Source organism: Arachis hypogaea, chromosome 17 (assembly GCF_003086295.3).
Source record: "Arachis hypogaea cultivar Tifrunner chromosome 17, arahy.Tifrunner.gnm2.J5K5, whole genome shotgun sequence".
Lineage (NCBI taxonomy): Eukaryota > Viridiplantae > Streptophyta > Magnoliopsida > Fabales > Fabaceae > Arachis > Arachis hypogaea.
In genome coordinates, this window is record NC_092052.1 from 125,492,230 (window position 1) to 125,506,583 (window position 14,354).

Below are 14,354 nucleotides of genomic sequence, written 5' to 3' on the forward strand. Positions count from 1 at the left end.
GTACTCAATGAATACGTTTTTGCTTGTTTTGTTTATTTGTTATTCATGTTTCTTCATTTCACTTTGAAACTTATGGTAGTGTCCAGAAAAAGCTAACCATATAGGAATGTCTTAAATTCACACTGTTTAATACTTTGTCCAAAATGCAAAATAGAGGAATCCTTTGAAACATAGGTGTATTTTATATATTTTAGAGTTTAGATTGATCAAGAGTACAAATTTTGATGACCTAATACTTTACTCGATGCAGCAAAAGACAGAGAAAAAACTTGCAGCAAGATAAAAAAAAAAAAAAAAAAAAAACAGCCACATCTACCACCATTACAAAATCACTTAACTGCAACATAACCAGAAATTTCATTATGAACAACTATAGTTATTCTCAAATGCACTTATTTTGGCTGGTAATTTTGCCTGCATCTCTCGGGAACCTAGACATAGGAGTATCTTATTTTTGGCTACTTCGGTAGTTTTTTAGAGAAAATGATAAATAGGTCCCTAACCTTTTGTCGCGCGGACATTTTCGTCTCTGACCATTGAAAATACTTTTAAGTCCCTGACCTTCACAAAATTTGGACAGATCCGTCCCTCCGTCTAAATGCCTCCGTCAGGGACTGATCCGTCCAAATCCCTCCGTCAGGGACTGATCCGTCCAAGTTTTGTGAAGGTCAAGGACTTAAAAGTATTTTTCAATGGTTAAGGACGAAAATGTCCGCGGGGCAAAAGGTCAAGGACCTATTTGTCCTTTTCTCTTTTTTATTTAGTTGTATAGGTCTAACACTAATAAGTAGTCATTGTATGGTATTGTTGCTGTGTCAATAACTCAATGCTACCATTAGGAGTAAAGACTCAATTCAGCCTTTGTCTACAATTACTCAACTTTTTTATTTTAGGATAATGCGCCTCTGATAAAATATCAGTTAAATAGTAACGAAAATTAGTTTTGTGAGAGTTTTATTTGTAATTTGTGGAGTTCTAAATCTCACAAAGTTCTTTTCAACAATATAACCAACTATGACCACTATCTTCTTCATCCTCATCATTATCACTTCTATCTCTATTTTTTTATTGTGTAACCAGATTTTATCACCATCGTTATCTTCTCTACTATTAACATCATCAATACAAATATCATCAACATTAATGTTATCTAATTTCATTTCTTGTTCGATGCTATTTTTTTCCTTTAAAAAGCTTTCATAGTGCAATTATTTTTTGTCTGCAATATCATTTCAAGTAATGGTCTTTCTCCATTTAACCACCACCGATGAAAGAATTTTTCAAAAATAAACTTATTAATAGTTTGTGCGAGTTTAAAACCTCCACAAAATAAAAATAAAATCTCCCACAAAACTAATTTTCGTTACTATTTAATATATTTTTTAATAGAAAAATTGTATTATCCTAAAATAAAAAAATTGAGGCCCGAAGTATCTCTTTTTTTTTTTAGCAAGGCTCTTGTCCTTCGTAAAAATGAACAAGGACCAAATTGAGTCTTTATTCCTACAATTAACTACTAAATCATTTATCATATAATGTATATTTTTATACATATTATTTTTATATTTTACACATTTTATTAATAAAAAATAATCTATTACAAAAATACAAAATGCATATAAAAAATTAATTACTATGTATATGTGTTTAAATACATATATTATTTAATTTATTTTTAATTTTTATTTTGTATTTTGACATATATTTTATACAATTAGCTGATTTGATAGTTAATTTTTTATTTACATGTAACATAATTATTGTTATTTTATTATTTTAAAAAATAATATATCTAATATAACAGTTTAAAAAAATTAGAGACTAATTTCTCACTTTTATATTCTTAAAAACAATCTTTTTATTATTAGATATCACACATAAATTTACAAAAATAACATTTTGGGGTTTAATTGCTAAGTTTAACTAATAAATTAGGGTAAACTGTAAAAAATGTACTCAAATAATTTTGTTGTTGACAAAATGTATCCTAATTTTTTTATTGACAAAAATGTTCTCATATAATTTTAAAACGCTACAAAAATATCGAATATTAAATATGTATTTCTCAAAAAATGCCTTAAAGATTGAATTTTGATGTGATTTTTTGCAAGCATGATTAGAAAAATGAGATATTCTTATTCTTAAAATTTGGTAATTTTTTGCTAATTCTATATTTTTTGTGATTTATTAAAATTATTGGTTGTTGACAAAAATATATATACTTAGTAAAATTCACCAAATTTTAAGGATAAAAATATATTATTTTTTAATCATGCTAGCAAAACATCAAAATTCAACCTCTAAAATATCTTTTGAGAATATGTATTTAATGTTAGTATTTTGTTGCATTTTTAAATTATTTGAGGACATTTTTATCAATAACAAAATTTGAGTGTATTTTTGTCAACGAATATATTTTTGGTGGTTTATCCAATTAATAATCCCTTGTGTTCAAAAGCAAATTCAAATCTCCTATTGTAACAAAAAAAAAATCAAATCTTCTATTTTTTCTTTAAAGACAAAATTGTCGTGTACATTTTAGCTTTATGTCACGGTCAATTTTAAAATGTTTTATTTAACTGTGTTTGTATAATATTTTAGAGTATTTGAGAATGTTTGGAATAGTTTAAAAAGTTTTGAAAGATTTTAAAAAATTCTAAAAGACTCTAAAAAGTTATAGATTATTTTAAAAGAGTGTGAATATATATAAAAATATGAAAAGTATGGTAAAATAATAAAAAAATATTTAAAAAAATGTTATAGATTAGATATTTATAATAAAATTTTAGATATTTAATCTAAACCCTTAATTAGATTTAATTCTAATTATTCATTGAAGATGTGAATGACTATAAATAAAGATAAAAATTATAAAGATTAGAATGGGTGTTTGTATGTGAGTCATTTATAACGTTTGAGTAAAAAAATATTTTTCCTACAAAAGTTTTCTTTCTCTAGTGTTTCTTAATTTTCTTGCTCAATATTGGAGTAAATTCCCATAGTCGTCTCTGAGATTCGCATAAATACCCAATGCAGTCCTCAAAACCCAAATTTTTCCATTGTAGTTCTCCAGATAAAGCTCCGAGCACTCATAGTGGTCCCTGGACATATTTCTGGTGATAAGTCATCACCGGAACGCTGACGTGGCGATGTTTTGCCACGCTGGAGGGCTCCAAAACGTCGTCGTTTTGGTTTGGCGCTCTTGAGTGCAAAAAACGACGCCGTTTAGATGTTATTTAACATGAAAAACAGTTTTCTCTCCAATACAAACACTTCATTCGTCTCTTCTTCCACCCTCTCACTTCATCTTTATCTCTTCATCAGTGGCATTACGGTAGAGTTGTATTTGCTGGGTTGAAAAAGTTGAGAGAAGAAGTAATCTGATTGAAGGTTCTTTTCGTTGTTCTCCTCCTCCATCAGAAACACAAGGTTTCGACATTGTGATCAGAATCAAGGTAACCTTCTTTTTTTTTCCTTGGATTTTCAATACAGTATTGATTGATGATATGCAAGTTATTAGTGTGGTTGAAGTTTACTCGTTTTGTTGTCATTGTAGTGTCTAGGGTTTGAAGGTTGGTTGAGATTTTGTGGGATTGCTCTATTTTACTCGAATGAAACAGGGATATGATAAATGATATATGTAGAAGTGAAAAAATATGTGTTGTTGTGGTGTTGATTTTGTTTTTTTTTTTTTATAATGCATTAATAGGCCAACAAAATCTGCTTGTATTAAGTGAAAATTTTGAATTTCTTGTAGAGGGAAGAGAGGTTGGACATCATGTTTCATCATGGGGGTGACTTCAAAAAAAAATGTAGAAGGGATTATGGTATATTCTCCGGACAACAAGGCATGTTTAGGTGATCTAGATATTGATACTCTAGATGTATTCTTCATACGGAACTACCATAAGGAGCTTGGGTACAATAACATAAAGCATTGCTGGTGGCATGTTCCTAGAAAATGCTTGGATAATGGGTTGAGAAACGTAAACAGTGACAAAGAGATAAGAGAGTTGGTGAATTATGCTAGGACAAATGACGGGGTGATTGATGTGTATTTCGAGCATGGAGTGTCAGTGCCAGAGGAATTAGAGGGAGATAACACAGTTGTATATCTGGATGATGATGGTGGAGAGGGTGTAATACTACTACAGATGCTGATGTGAGTCCTCCACTCAATGAGACTAGTGCACTCATAGTTGCTCCCACAGGAAATTCTGTACCCAATAGTTCTTGCAAATTCAGCCCCAACAAAAATAAGACATCCCCACGGCAAACACAACCATCACACTCCAAAACCAAAGTTCACACCACATCTAAAGTCACACAGCCACCACCAATGTCAAGAACTCTAAACCAAGACAAAACCTGAAAAACTCAAGATGAAGAGGAGGATGGATGCAGATGAGAAGAGTGGTTTAGAAACTAAAAAGCCTAAAGTTGATCCAAAATTGTTGAGTAACAGTGGAGACGGTGTACATCTAAAAAGGTAGTTGAAGACCTTTACCTGCAGCTTCTGTGGTGAAAAGGGGCATACAAAGAGGGGCTGCAAAAAGAAGAGGGTGGCTGATGCTGCCGAAGCGGCTGAGAAGAAGAAAAAAAATGAAGGACATCCTACGCTTGAGCAGCAAGTTGAGCAGCCCCAAAATGATGGTGACCAAGGTGATGGGAAAAGCAATCCCGTTTCACAACCTGTAGAGATCGAGATATCTCAGCCAACTGCTTCTGAGGCAGAAGATTCTCAACAGGTAGCTTAATATTTATATATTTATGCTTTCATGATTTAAGTGAACTACTCAATTATATTTAATGTCAACTTTTTTTCATATAGGATCCTAGTATGAAAAGGCCTTCGAAGCTGTCACCAAAAAGAAAATCCTCTCTACCGGCAACCTCTCCAACAGTGAATCCCTTGCAGGGTGCGTCTTTAGCAACATCAACAAAATTTGCCAATTTGATGAAGTTCATCCCAACTCTAGTGTTTAAGCCTCCAAGAAAGAAGAATTGAAGACTTTAGATAAATCTGTATAGGGTTCTGTTTTGTGTAATTAGGCTTTTTCAACAGACAATGACTAGATGATGAATTGTGATCCTTTATGCTTCTTTTGTGATGTTTTACTTTTGAGAAAATTACTCATAGCAGCTTCATGTTCTTTAGTTGCCTTTTATCTTTGTCATTTGCTGTTTTTTACCAAACAATAAAATTTATCTTAATACACTATGCTTTGTGATTTTTCAATCACTTTTATTGCCTTCTTCATCATTTATTGATTTTGGTTCATTCCATGAACAAACATAAATAACAATAATTTCATAGTAAACAACATTTTCATTTCATCAACAGGAGCTTTTTTTACATTTATTGTTCACAGAAAATCTACCACCAACTCTTTATCATTTACAATACAGAATAACCACCAAACACTATCAATATAGATACAACTAACACTAACAACTGGGTAATCACTTTTTGCATCCGGACATCTTCCTCCAACCTCCGAAACCTCCAATCAAAGTTCACCTTCACTTCATAATCAGCACCACAAGATTCTGTCTTATCAATCTGTTCATCATTTTCAGAATCTGCCCAAACAAAAAGTCCACACCATCTCTTCTCACTTGTCTGTAACGAAGAAACGATCAAACTTCAGACAAGAACAACAGAAGAACAATGAGGTAAGGACAATTATAACAACACAAGTAATTTTTCTAACCCACATTATAATTGGGGCAACCATAAAATGGTTTGTTTGGATTTAAATTTGTGCCAAACCATCTGAGAACCGGCCAGCTAAGGGTGTCCGCGGATCGGATCGGATCGGATATGGCCGAAAATTCGATCCGATCTGCACAATTTCCATCGGATCGGATCGGATATGATATCCGCGCTTTTTAGTGCCGGATCCGATCCGATCCGATCCGCAAATGTGCGGATCGGATATCGGATATATCCGCATGATTAAACCTTCTCATTTTAATCATATTTTTATGTAAAAAGATTCAATAAAAATATTTTTTTTATACTTTTAAACTTATTTATTCCTAAAATATTTTTAATCAAACTCTTTCTAAATAACAAAAATAAAATAATACAATATATGAATAATAATTACTAACTAAAACATACAAACAAGTAAATATAATACCAAACATATATATTTATTTATTTTTTAATTATTATTGTGCGAATCTGCGGATCCGCGGATCGGATACGCGGATATCCGCGATCCGATCCGCAAAGAGTGCGGATCGGATCGTATCCGCAATTTTCGGATCGGATGCGGATATTTACCGCGGATCTGCGGATACGATCCGATCCATGGACACCCCTACGGCCAGCAGCCATAACCGCACCATTCTGGCGGCCCCGATCTTCTACTCTTGCTTGGCATTCTCGTTCGGCTCCAATTAGATAAGGAACGAACAGAACTTTCACCTGCAGTGTTACCACCACCAACAAAAAATAGTTACTAAATTAATTGTTATATATTTGTCTATAAATACATGTATTTTTTTAAACCAAATTGAGTTGGTCGAGTGGTCAGCTCACTCGCTAGCAACTCATTGACCAGACCCTTAAATGAAACTCAGATTCGCGACAAATTATTTAGTATACACATAATATGATTATTGTTATTTTATATTTAAAAAAAAGTTTAATTACTCTGTTGGTCTTTATGTTTTATCGAATTCGCAATTTGGTTATTATATTTGTTTTCTTTCAATTGGATCTTTATATAGGACTTTTCTGTATCAAAAGCGTTAAAATTATTGGAATATTCCTTCTAAAAAATATGTGTTCAAAGATCTCATTAGATTCTTCCTTATGAGTATTTTCAATTCGTAAAAAAATATTTCGTTAACTTTACTATTTTTTCCTTCACAAATACATAATTACAAAATTAAAAGCAAAGATGAATAGAGTAATTAAATATTTAAAAATCAATGTTTTATTACTAGGCTATTTTTTTTACAATTCAACTAGGTATCCTTTAAAAGTTGTACAATATTTAGCCTTTTATTACAATAATTAAAAAAAAAGTAAAACAAACACATCTAAAAATTATAAATAGATTTAATGTCTTTTTAAAATTAAATACACCTTCAAAATACAAACTAAATAAAACTAAAATTTAAAATTTAAATTTCAATTTTAAATTTCTATTTTAGATTTAATATATTTAATTATTAATATATTACAATTTAAATACACATCTAAAAATAAAATTAGTTAGAATTCAAAATTTTGAATTTAAAATTTTAAAATAAATCTTAAATCATCTTAAATCAATAGTAAAATCTTCGCTCCGTAAAGATCTAGAGATGCAGCGCCTCCCCCTCCTCATCTGTGGCCACTTTCGTCTTCTCCCGCGTTGCGCACTCCTCTGCGACGATCTCTTCCTTCGACGACGCGCTCCTCCCCGCAAAGCGCACTTCCCTTGCGCATGCCCCGCGCCTCCTCCATCGATGGACTCCTCTCTGTCCCTGGTCTCCTCCCTCGCACCACGCACAACCGCCCCCTTCTCCCGCGCCTCCTTCTGTCTCTTCCCCCACGTCGCACTCCTTCTGTCTCTAATATTTCTGCTTGCAAAATTCTAAAAAATTTTGGTTGAGTTCATTCATGAAGATATGTTATCCTTTTTTTGCTTAATAAAAAGTTCTATTTTTTTAAATTTATGTATAATATTGCAAGTGTCTGTGTTTTTTTTTCTTTTTTTTTTAAATGTATTTGTGATTATAATTTTCTTTTGCACTCATATGTTTGATTTGGTAGTTGTAATAGTAACCTAATTTGGATGTGTCAATACTTAATTTTGGATGTGTTTATATTGTTCATTATATTCTTATGTACATATATAAGTTTTTTCACATGAGTTTTGGATGTGTTGATAAAATATTTAGAATGCATTCTTATAATTTTGGATGTGTATTTGAGTTTAATTTTTTCTGTATTCAATATGTAATTTAGAACTACAATGAGAATAATTTAGATGTGTTAATACATAAATTTAAATGTGTTTATGTTGTTTATTTAATTTTAGATGTGTTTTTGACATGAGTTTTAAATGTTTTGAATAAAAAAAATAATTGGAGTTTAATTAATTTTGAAAACTTCATTGATTTTTTAAAACTTAGTATACGAAAGTTGTTATGAGTTTTATGGTTTAGTTTGAAAAAAATTAATATATTACAAGTGGTTACAAATTTTACGGTGATAAGTATTCAAAATAAAAGTGGTTCCTTAAAAATAGGAAATATAATTAATTAAAAAATTAAAATAATAAAATATTAGATTTAAAGGCTAAATAAAGGATGAATTTTATTGTACAAGTAGCATTTTCCTTTTTTTATATGATTCACAAATGTGAGTTACACTGGAGTTATGGAGTTTTAGAGTGATATACAATATACCCTGTTTAGGGGGGAAGAAATCAAACCGTCCTTTTTCTTTAGGAAGTGAGGGGGTGACAATCAAATAGGATATAGATGCAACAAAGCCAACCACAAAAGTAGCTGCATGCGCACCAAGTGGAAGTAGTAAGAAAATGACACTCAAATAAGATATAAATGCAACGAAGCCAACCACAAAAGCTGCTGGATGTGCACCACGTAGAAGCAGTACGTGTGTACTGTCTGATTACTAAAATCGGACCGTCTGATTACCGTCATTCCAATTGGTCCATCCAATTTGTTCTGCATAGCCATCACAACCCTATAAAACACCATATACCTTCATAATCATATTATACTATATACACCAACAATCACTCCATATCAAAATTAAAAAACTCTTTATATCCCCATAAATTTACAAAGATGAGAACTAGGTGCATGCACCTGAGTTTCCACATAACAATTTGGGGTTAATGCTTTATAAGTTTATCTAATAATCCCGTGTTCAGAAGCAGATTCAAATCCCGTGTTGTACCAAGGCAGAAACCCTAACAAAAGAACAAAGCTGAAGAGTGATCGATCATGGAGGAGAACAAGCAGAAGAGCATTCACGACATCCTCCCTCTTGACCTGATTCACATAATCTTACTGAGGATTCCGGTCAAACACCTTGGTCGCCTCAGGTGCGTTTCGAAGCTTTGGCACTCTCTCATTTCCGATCCAGACTTTGCGGAATCGCATCTTCACCTCTCTCTCGCACCCACCCATGCGTGCATCTACAGAAAAGTCTCCACGAAGTCTTACCTTGTTCACGTTGAAGAAGTATTTAATGGCGACAATTACCAAGTAAAAGAGGTATCTTTCCCTTTCAAGAAGCAGCCACCTTCTAAGTTTCGTGTAATGGGATCCTGCAGAGGGTTTGTTCTCTTACACCAAGAGCCACACTTTTTTGTAGTATGGAACCCACTCACCGGATTCAGCAAAAGAGTATCTTACTCTTGGTTAAATATTCTTCATCGTAGTAAGGGCAGGTACTTTTATTTTCCCGGTAATGCGATTCTGTATGGATTTGGTTACGATGCAACACAGGATGACTACTTAGTTGTTGTAGCTTGGAAGGATAGTAACTGCCAACTCTTAGATTGCTTGTCCTTGAGAACCAATTCATGGATTAATCTTGATGCTGCACTCCCCAAACGATTCGGTTTTTGTTTGTGGGAATCTGAGGGGTTGTTCTTGAATGGCTCTATTCATTGGTTGCCTTACTCTCTCAAACATTACAGTGAAGGTCTTCTTATATTTGATTTGAAGGAAAGAAGTTTCTCAAAGATGTCTTTGCCTGAACAACTCATAATGGGTGGTCCTGCCACATTTGTCATACTAGGAGGGTGCCTAGCCTTGTATTTTCAGGACTATGTTGAAGGTAACACACACATATGGGTGATGAAACAATACAGAGTGCACTCATCTTGGACTTTGTATGTGATTCCTTGTTTAGAGTTTGAGCCTCTATGCTTATCCAATGGTTGTGACATTATTGCACTAGATTCTATTCTTGCTAGACCATTAAAGTTTGCCAAATATAATATCAGAGGAGAGCTGCTCCAACATTTTACATGTCCTGCTCATCTTCCACACGATATTTACAAATATGGCAGTTACCATGTATATACAGAGAGTCTCTTGCTGCTCCCTAGTGATAATAAGCATAAGGATAAGAAGAATAATGTTATTTAACTCTTCTGCTATGCGTTGCACCACATTATCCCTGCTAGTTTTTATTGTTTTGTGATTAATGTAAAGTGATGAGCAAGATGCATGTGCATCAAGTTGCATTCAGATGTGAATTTTGTCTATTCATGGTGAAACTTGATGTATCAGATGCTTGGGGGATTATTAATCAGTGTCTTGCTTTCTAAAGTCTAGTCTTGTGGTGAGGTTTTAGGGTTTAGCTCTTTTTCAGTTCTAAAGCTTGTGACCTTTACCATGAAAATCTTATATATGCTTCCTTATTGTGCTGATTGCTATAGATAAATATACTTTTCTCATTGATTGTATACTTGTATACTCTGTTCGATGTTAGCTTTGACAAATATGTGACTGATAAAACCCTTGGGCAAAAAAGTATTGGTAATTAACCAAGAACTGAAGTTATAGCTGCTATATGCCAAATGGAAGAAGTTCACGACAGTTTCTTATTTGGTGGTATAGGACATGACAGTAATCATAACTTTGATGAATTTACTTGATCTAGCAACAGCAATATAGGATGCTTTTCTTGTTAAATCAAAACCAATATCAAGATTATTGTTGATATATGCACCAGTAATATGTTCTCTAGTAATTAGACACAAAAGTAACCTTTTAACCTTTTCTTGCTCTATATGATGGCTTTGGGTCGACAACAAGCACATCTTGCAAGTTGGGCAAGGACCACAATCGCTCTAGAAGCTCACCCAAGCGACAATATTTGATCAAGCTCCAACAGTTTCTTGAGCCTCCATATTCCATGGGGGAGTTTATAACAGTGGAAATGTTCTTCAACAATTAGAGTTTCTAGGTTCGGAAGGGTGCAGATTGGATCAGGATGATCCTCTGTTGGGCAGTGTGCACCCCGATTTAGTCTCAAGTATCTTAAATGGATGAACATACTCAAATCCTGTGCCATTGATGATATAACATAATCATTACATCCAAAGTCCAAAATGCGAGCTGAATCGAAACCCATTTGATCAAGATTTTGCCGTCTTGGAATGCAATTCTCCCTAAAGGACATTAAAGAATGGATGCAGGAGTGATCACACTGCTTAAATGAATCCCAATCGGTGTCTCGAAGGGACAATCTACAGGATTTCACATTGCCAAGGGATCTAATGTCCTTCACCGTGCATATATCTATACCATTTTCAGCTCTACTCTCTGATATGCAAAGATCAAGAAGCGGGTCATGAATCCGGCAGCTTTTGACCCCTCCATCACTCCTTCTTTTTGCCACCATCACCAAGCTGCGATCCACCAACTCATTTAAGTACTCTTCAGCAATATCTTCTACTTCTGGTGCATCTAATATTCCTGTTTTTGGTGGCTGTATTAACCCTTCAACAGTCCATAATAGTATTAATCGTTTCACAGGAATTGCATAGTCTTCGGGAAACATCCCAAAGTATAGAAAACATGGTTTTAATCGATGAGGCAAGCTGTTATAACTAAGCTTCAACACCTCAGTGACTCTACTGTTATCTGTAGCAAGATACCAAATGACATTGCTCATGATTCTCATCCACTCAACTGTCAGTTGCTTCTTCTTCGCAACCACCCTGGCCAAGGTGATAATAGCAAGTGGTAAGCCTCTACATTTTTCAACCATTGATCTACCAATTGGTTCTAGAACAAATGGGCACTCTCCTCCCCTAAAGACCTTCTTGCAAAATAGTTTCCAACTTTCATCCTTATCTAGGAATGGAAGGGAGTGGGACTTTGATGCTGTATAATTCGCCACCTCTCCGGAAATAAACATTGTACCTCATCCCAAACTTTAGGTTCCCAGAAGTCATCAAGCACTATCAAATACTTCTTCTCCTTTAAGTATTCTTGCACCTTCCGCTTCTGTCCCTCCTCGCCCAAATGTTCAGTAGACTTGGACAAGTTGCAACCACTGAGAAGGCTTCGAAGAAATTCCCTGGCTTTGTAGTCCATAGAAACAGTGATACATACATAATAAGAGAACAACTTCTCCACCTCATTATCATTGTAAATTTTTTTAGCAAGGGTAGTCTTACCCAAACCACCCATGCCTATTATGGAGATAACATTAAGACATGACTCATTTTCTTTCAATTGCTTAGTTACATGGTTGAAGATATTCACAAAGCCCACCATATCTTCCTGGATGACCATATCTCGTTTCTGATTTGATCTAGCACCTTCCATTCCTTCAAATTCACCTTCATTAATGCAATATTTCTCAATCTTGAATCCATTTAACACTTGATTATTTAGGAAATTGGCATCCCTTGTTGTTATAATAATTCTACTACCAGGACAAAACCAATCACTTCACCCTGCCAGTGAATCCAACTGTTCTGTACTATCAACATCGTCGAGAATCAGAAGGACTCTTTTATTGTGAAGATTTTGTTTTATATCAGAAGATCCTGTTAATGTGCTTCCCAACTTTAGCTTTTTATGCACACCCATTTCATACAAAAGTGTTTCTTGGAGATTTTCTAGACCATCGGCACTTCTCACTGATTTTTCAGATACTTTGTCAAGAAAACTCGCAGCTTCAAATTGATGCCTGAACTTGTTAAACAACTCTCCAACAAGTGTGGTCTTGTTACCATCTCCATAAATGACCAGCATGCAAATGGTATTGTCAGATTCAATATTCCAAAGAGATTCCACTACTTCAAAGTGAGAATCAAAACCAATTGGATGCTTAATGTATAGTGGTTCAGGAGGAAGCTTCTCTGAGACCTCTTCAACAATTTTCTTTATAATCTCACTTTCATAGCTGCAAGAAATACATACCTCTTCAATATGTACTCAAATTTATATAAAGATATATATACATACACCATCAAAAAAATGAAGCAAAGTTGCTATGAACCACTATACATTAACTAAATCTTCATGCTTCATCATGTCTTTTTCATATTGGTTCCTCTGGCGCCTCACATCTGATGGTTCCACTTGATAAAAGATTGGCAAAACCGGTTGATTTTTTCCATTATTCCAGCACTTCATGATCTGTACTAGTTCATCCAAACACCATGTGGAAGAAGCATAGTCCTTACACAGCACAGCAATAGACATCCTGTTATTATGATCCATAAGTAAATTAATTAGTTAGTTAAACTTGTTAGTAGTTAGGTCATGATGATGTAAGCAGTTACTTATTTTCAGTTTTCAGTTAGGTGATACCTGGATCTTTCAATGGCTTCAAGAAGAGTATCTCTGATTCTATCACCAACTCTGACGTTCTCATCATCTCTGAAGGTGGTGATTCCTCTCTCATGCAGAGCATGATAGAGGCGATCCGTGAATCCGTATCGGGTGAAGCCTCTAAAGCTCAGAAAAACATCATATATGAAATGTGAGGAGGAAGATTCTGCATCATGATCTGCCATGAGACCAATTTTTAGTGGATCTTACAATTGTGATAGCATAGTTATTCAACCAGTGAGCTCTGACTCAATGAACCAAGAAAGCATAGGTGAAAAAACACAGTGCTTGATAGAAAAACTTTTGCCATTTGCCACTTCCAGTGTTGCCGCCAAGTCAAGAACAAGCGAGGGAGAGAGATCCGTCGCCGTCGATGCTGTTTAGTGAGGAAGGTAGAACTGCGACGAAGAAGGGGAGCAGGAGCCGTCACGGTGGTCGTCTTCATCGCTGTTGGGTAGCAGTGGTCAGAGCCACCGGTGATGGAGTGCGCCAGAGCTTCTGTATGAGAAAATGTGAAAAGAGGAAGAAGATGTGAGAAGAGAAAGAAGAGAACGATATTTATATAATTTACTATTTTATTTTATAATTTTTTTTTATACCACCAAAAATTTAAATATACTTTTCCCCGTCTAAAACAAAGCCTTTTTTTAACCTTTTTTTGAATGCGTTACAGAAGATGGAAGTTACTGCACTTTGAAATTAAAAGGAAAGAAAAACAAGGGATGGCTGGGATTCATGGACAGAACTATATAGGAATAAATGTTTAGGATCTGAACATTAAATATACCTTTTTTAATAGTAATGATAATTTTATATTTGATTTTTCTTCAATTTCTTCTTGACCATTTAAGATTATATGGATCAAGAGTATGGAGCTATCATTATTATATCTAGCTTAAGGGCTCCATTGTTATGATAAAAAAGTCAAGTATGCTATTCTACTGTTGAAGAGTTAGAGATGAGATGAGAGTTAATATCTAAAATGGTTTCTAAAATTTGATTTTCAATTTAATTTA

At 34.0% G+C, this 14,354-nt stretch overlaps 3 protein-coding genes across 3 annotated transcripts; 1 reads left to right on the plus strand and 2 right to left on the minus strand.

Moving 5' to 3' along the window:
* The first annotated feature begins 8,976 nt into the window (after positions 1–8,976).
* Positions 8,977–10,453, plus strand: LOC112765643 (F-box protein CPR1-like). The gene has a single exon (XM_025811524.3). It carries the CDS (start codon positions 8,977–8,979, stop codon positions 10,129–10,131), a length of 1,155 nt encoding a protein of 384 aa, XP_025667309.1. The 3' UTR covers positions 10,132–10,453.
* Positions 10,454–10,645: 192 nt separating this feature from the next.
* LOC112765642 (putative late blight resistance protein homolog R1B-16) lies at positions 10,646–13,925 on the minus strand. The gene is given in 3 exon segments (XM_072223554.1): positions 10,646–11,898; positions 11,901–13,210; positions 13,318–13,925. Coding segments are annotated over 2 exon segments (1,476 nt in total). The 5' UTR covers positions 12,325–13,210; positions 13,318–13,925; the 3' UTR covers positions 10,646–10,846.
* LOC114925663 (TMV resistance protein N) lies at positions 12,451–13,523 on the minus strand. Its single transcript, XM_029294315.1, has 3 exons — positions 13,318–13,523; positions 13,007–13,210; positions 12,451–12,907 (listed from the first exon to the last, which is right to left on the minus strand). The coding sequence occupies exons 1-3, from the start codon at positions 13,521–13,523 to the stop codon at positions 12,451–12,453; spliced, it is 867 nt and encodes a 288-aa protein (XP_029150148.1).
* Positions 13,926–14,354: the final 429 nt, after the last annotated feature.

Bases quoted from the DNA above. Each gene is read 5' to 3' on its own strand.
- LOC112765643 (XM_025811524.3), top strand. From the start codon at position 8,977: ATGGAGGAGAACAAGCAGAAGAGCATTCACGACATCCTCCCTCTTGAC.
- LOC114925663 (XM_029294315.1), bottom strand. From the start codon at position 13,523: ATGGCAGATCATGATGCAGAATCTTCCTCCTCACATTTCATATATGAT. The intron at 13,211-13,317 runs GTATCACCTAAC...TCATAATAACAG, and splicing joins GAAGCCATTGAAAGATCCAG to GATGTCTATTGCTGTGCTGT. The intron at 12,908-13,006 runs GTGGTTCATAGC...TATTTCTTGCAG, and splicing joins GAAGATTTAGTTAATGTATA to CTATGAAAGTGAGATTATAA.